The sequence below is a fragment of the Penaeus monodon genome, chromosome 36 (assembly GCF_015228065.2).
Source record: "Penaeus monodon isolate SGIC_2016 chromosome 36, NSTDA_Pmon_1, whole genome shotgun sequence".
NCBI classification, from domain to species: Eukaryota; Metazoa; Arthropoda; class Malacostraca; order Decapoda; family Penaeidae; genus Penaeus; species Penaeus monodon.
This window is the reverse complement of record NC_051421.1, coordinates 5,790,609-5,795,974: the sequence shown is the minus strand read 5'-3', so window position 1 is coordinate 5,795,974 and position 5,366 is coordinate 5,790,609. Positions and strand designations below refer to the sequence as shown.

Sequence of the window (5,366 nt, the reverse complement as noted above, 5' to 3'; positions counted from 1 at the left end):
AGACATTGTAATTATCATAATAGTAGTATTATTACTAATAGCAATATAAGATCAAAGAACATATTTCCAAAAATCAAGGAAAAGGTTTAACAGGTGAGATAGGTGTTGTAAATTGACTCCTAAGTACTTATGGAGCCATATGCAAGTCAAAGCACTGATAAACTAAACTCACAATAATCATGGCAGCATTGGATTAATTTCAGTTTATCAAAACAATATGTATGACTGTATTTACTGAAATGTAAGACTTCAGTAATTAATGAATGTTTTTTTTTATATTGATAATATGAGTCTGTTCTGGGTAAAACACATTGCAGCAGGGGCAAATTTCCTTACACCCTTCAGTAATTTGTGAAGTAAAATCCCCAAATAGGAGAGAACTTCAGCAGTAGTTGTAGAGAGAATTCATGGTAGCACTTGCACCAAGTTTGACATGTGTGGTTAGTGATGTTAGCGCTATAATTTCTATTTCTCCATCACTCATTTTCAGGCAGTGAAGTTACAAAATCAGAAACGCTAAATGATTTTTTGAAATGTCACTCATAAATCCATAGAATGTACAGTGCTTATTCTTACAACAGCCAAAGTCTGGCCTTAGCTGTAGGTGAATACAAAAATGTTTGTCCTGTGTATGCTAACTTGTTGATAATTGATACGTGTCCAGTTTCAGGTTTTAAATTCATGACATCTTAATGATGTAAGATGTATGTAATTCTAATTAAGTTCTGTTTTTTTTTTCCCCAGACTGCACTACATGCTCAGTTGCTGAAACCAGAGATGGAATGCTTTAAAGGAGATACAAATTTTGACTGTATGGGAGCCATCAAAAGAAGGTAATTAAGGGTATATGTTCTTTTTGTGCTTTTTCTAGTTTCTTCTAACTCTGGATATATCAAGAACTAATAACCATTAACCCATTGCCACTGGTGATGGCATGGATGTAGTACATGTCATGCCCATTCTAAGTTGAGTTTATTAATTGTGTTTACATATAGATGATTTCCCGAGTGTTTATTCACCAGGGAATCTATTTCTAGGCTTGCATATTTCACCTGTTTACCCTTTTTCTTGATTTTTAAAAATATTTTTAAAAGGTTTAATTTATTATAAATAATGTTAATTACATTGTAAAAGTCATAATGGAGATAATAATATCAACATCAATACTGATATCATTAAAATTCAGTCACCATTTAAATATTATTTTTCTGTCTTGTTCACAGGGAAGCAGATGTTGTAGTGTTTGAAGCTGGAGACATATATAGTGCAGGACTGCACTATGAGCTTGTCCCTTTCATGGGGGAACAGTACAATCTTGATACCCTAGAATATTATGTTGTTGCAGTTTCAAAGGAAGATGACCCCGATACAGACGTTCTGTATCTCAAAAGTATGATAATGTTTTCTTGACTGTTTGGATGTACATGTGCATATCTAGGAGCATTGAGAGAGCTTAATTGCATGGCTACTTATTATAATCAAACTTATTTTGCCTTTTGTTGTTTTTTCAAGATAAGAGAACATGCCATCCTGCTGTCATGCATGGTGGTGGATGGGTAGTGCCTATGGCTTACCTCATCAACAACAACCTCATTCGCCAGTACAGCTGTAACTCTGTGAGAGCTGCGTCTGAATATTTTGAGAAGTCTTGTGCCCCGGGTTCTCTCAGCAGGTTTTACCGCCACAATATGAACCGCCTAAACCTTTGCCATCTCTGCCACGGGATTGGAAGTGGATTCTGTGCCCGAGATCATAGTGAACCCTATTATGGATTCACAGGTTTGTAGGAAAAGCTAGCCTGAGCAGTGCCCTAGGAGAGGTTGAAGATGATTTGTAAATGCTTTCAAATTTTTGAAATTAGAGATCATGAAATCAGAATCATACTTTTAAAGCTAGTACAGCTAGAAATTCCTTTAAATGATTTTTTTTCCTTCTTCTTCTTCTTTTTCTTCTTCTTCCCCTCACCTAATCACTGAGAATTTATAAAAATATTTTGACTATACTTTGTGTATTTAGTTATAGCTTTTATAACTTTCTCCACCAGGTGCCTTTAGATGCCTAGTGGAGGGGGGTGGAGACATAGCTTTCCTAAAGCACACAACTGTTCGAGAAAATGTGGATGGAAAACGGAAAGAATGGTGGGCAAGGAACCAGCTTACTGCAGACTATCAGTTGGTTTGCAGAGATGGTAATAATTTATGTAGTTGGATTTTTTTTTCACCTTCTTTGATAACTTGCCCTAAGCTCTGTTACTTCTTCATGCTGATATACTTTTTCTAAAATGATGTATCTCATATTTGCACAACAACTTCCTCCTTAGCATGTTGGGTTTGGGTTTGATCTTATACTTAGTTTTGTACTAAAATTACATTTTTCAAACCATGGACATAGTAACTGTCTGCCTTGTACCTAATGTGGATTAAGAATGCTCATATTCTCTCAGGTACTCGAGCCTCGGTAACAGATTACCAGGATTGCAATTTGGGCACAGTCCGTTCAAATGCAGTTATGACCCGGGGAGGTTACCTTTATAACGAAACAGAAGTAGCAGCTTACACCAATCTCCTGTTATATGCTCAACAACATTTTGGTCGTGACTCTGATGACGAATGGAAGTAAGTACTGGTATTTCTCAGAGTTTAGTCATGGTTATCATTGGGTAGGAATGAGGAACTGAATGCCTTTGTGTTAAGAGATTTGGACTAATTTGAGGCTTTGTATTCCAGCTTCAAAATGTTCCACTCTGATGAACCATATGCGGATCTGATCTTCCAGGTAAGTTGTGAGACTTTGGGAGTCTAGTGTCTCTAAAGAGGTTTTAATTTTGCCTTTGTAAATTAAGGAATTGAAACATCAGTATAGACTCCTCTTCAATTTGAAGTTATATCATGTTGAGAATGCTTCTCTATGAAAATGAATGTTACTTTTAGTAGTGTACAAAAAAGAATTTCTGTTTCAGGATGCAACACAACAACTTGTTCCATTACCGGAAGAAGAGCAGCATTATCATCCGTATTTAGGTATTTATCACTAATATGTAGTGAAAAAACAGAAGTAAGAGTAATTATGCAATATACTTGCTTTAGGTTATGTTTAGAAATCTGTAATCTTTGTAAAGGTGTAGATTTGTTGTCATTATTATATTCATTCATAGGAAGTATCTCTATTGATGCTTGCAAATATTACCCCTACTAGGTATTGAGTTCTTAAACGCACGCTATGAAGTAGATTGCACTGCTTCATCCCCGTGTTTGCAAGTGTCATCGGCATTGATGGCATTTTTAGTGATCCTCTGTCTTGCAAACTGAAGGTCTGCTTCTCTCAACTGTAAGTAAATTTATTTATGTTATTTTTAGGTTTTGGAAACTTCAAGTAAAACAATTTTTGTTATTTAGATATGTTCATATCTGATTTTCTTATACTCCTAGATGAGTTACAATATATCTATATGGTATACATTTCTATTCAAGTTATTTTTCCTTTCAGTTAGTATCTAGTAAAACCTTAGAAATGAGACCATGCTGCATCATCATCATATCAAGAGACAGCAGTGCTTCATGCTGTTCTAATCAACTGTGATCATGAAAATGCATAACAAGGTTGTGCTCCAGAATCTCCCAAACAAGGTGTGTTTGTGCCACCGCAATTACAAGCAGGTGTTATATTGTATGCATTACTGAAAGATTAATATTCATAGGATCGTCCCAGTGTATTATGTGTTACAGTGTAACATCCTGTTGTAGTTTTTATACATTGAAAATTTAAATGCATATTTGAAAAAAACAATCCTTATATTGCCATGTATGTCACAAATAGATGAATTAATAAATATTGATAATGTTCATAGTGATAATAGTATTGACAATAAAATAATACCAGTAATAATAATGATGATGTTAATAAAATAATAATGATTATTATTATTATTACTATTTATTATTTTTTTTATTTCAAATTGTACTTTATCTTTACCAGCAGCAGCTAGTATTGAATTTATTAATGGCAATTATGGTTTTATATTAGTATTGTGATCTTTAGATTAAAAATAATTCAGATCTATAGATGTATATTTTTGGTATGCTAAGGTAATCCATAATCTTTGGATTTATATTGATCTGGCTGGCCATCAGCTTGTCCAGATGTTTTAACAGATGTACATATGTACTTATGCATGTGTAGATACATGTACACATATGTATGAGTGTGCGAGTTAGTGAGTGAATGTACACATACACATACACATAAAAATGAGAGCACATACAAATACACAAAAACACAGACAAACACATGGACAAGTTGCATATTCATGCACACACACACACACACACGCACACACACACACACACACACACACACACACACACACACACACACACACATACACACACACACACATACACACACACACATACACACACACATACACACACATATACACACATACACACACATACACACACACACACACACACACACACACACACACACACACACTCACACACACACACACACACACACACACACACACACACACACACACACACACACACACACACACACACACACACACACACACACACACACACACACATTTATATATATATATTTATATATATATATATTTATATATATATATATATATATATATATATATATATATATATATATATATATAAATTTATATTTATACATATATACATATGTACATACTTGTGCAGTAGAATTGTTGATTCTGTTGATTGATGTGCAAATAGACCAAAGCCAATTTTGCCTGAATTTGAAATAATGGGACATTTATCATGTGTCAGTTAGTATTTTTATAATGCCATAGTTTTACCAAGACTTGTAGTAATTTCTTAAAGGAAATATTTTTCAGAGCTTGAATAAAGGGTAATGTACTTTGCCAAAAATATTTTCCAGACTGGATCTCATGAACCCTGATATGTAGTAAATTGAATTGCCAGTCTTAAAATACTTATTGGAGTGTAAACAGGTAATCTGCATAACTGATTACTTTGTTGTTCCATATTGTTTATTTTTATAGGTCAGTATTTGATCATTTTTATACTGAATATATGAAGCAGGTCAGAATTACTTGGATGAAAGATAGATGTACCTGGGTATTGTTATTATGTTTAACAAGAAACTCAATACAGCATAAATTTTTTCTTCTTCAAAAAGTATGTGGCTCTGAGGAAGGTAATTTTATCCACTTCCAGTATGTATGTTGCAATGGTAAATGAGGTTACCTTTATTGCTGATTGGAAATTGTCAGTTCTGCAACAAAATACACTTAGAAATGCTGTGTAAGCATTCTTTGAATAACACCCATAACTATGGATAGATAGTCTGACAGGTATTAGCAT

At 33.9% G+C, this 5,366-nt stretch overlaps 1 protein-coding gene across 1 annotated transcript in view; it reads left to right on the top strand.

The window, feature by feature from the left end:
• Nucleotides 1–4,305, top strand: part of LOC119595669 (melanotransferrin-like) — a gene marked incomplete at its 5' end in the record, with an annotated part of 14,045 nt that extends 9,740 nt beyond the window's left edge. Inside the window, 9 exon segments of the mRNA XM_037944781.1 lie at nt 745–833; nt 1,224–1,390; nt 1,513–1,779; nt 2,045–2,188; nt 2,444–2,615; nt 2,727–2,775; nt 2,960–3,020; nt 3,196–3,327; nt 3,487–4,305. Of these exon segments, the coding sequence (XP_037800709.1) occupies nt 745–833; nt 1,224–1,390; nt 1,513–1,779; nt 2,045–2,188; nt 2,444–2,615; nt 2,727–2,775; nt 2,960–3,020; nt 3,196–3,308 (1,062 nt within the window).
• Nucleotides 4,306–5,366: the final 1,061 nt, after the last annotated feature.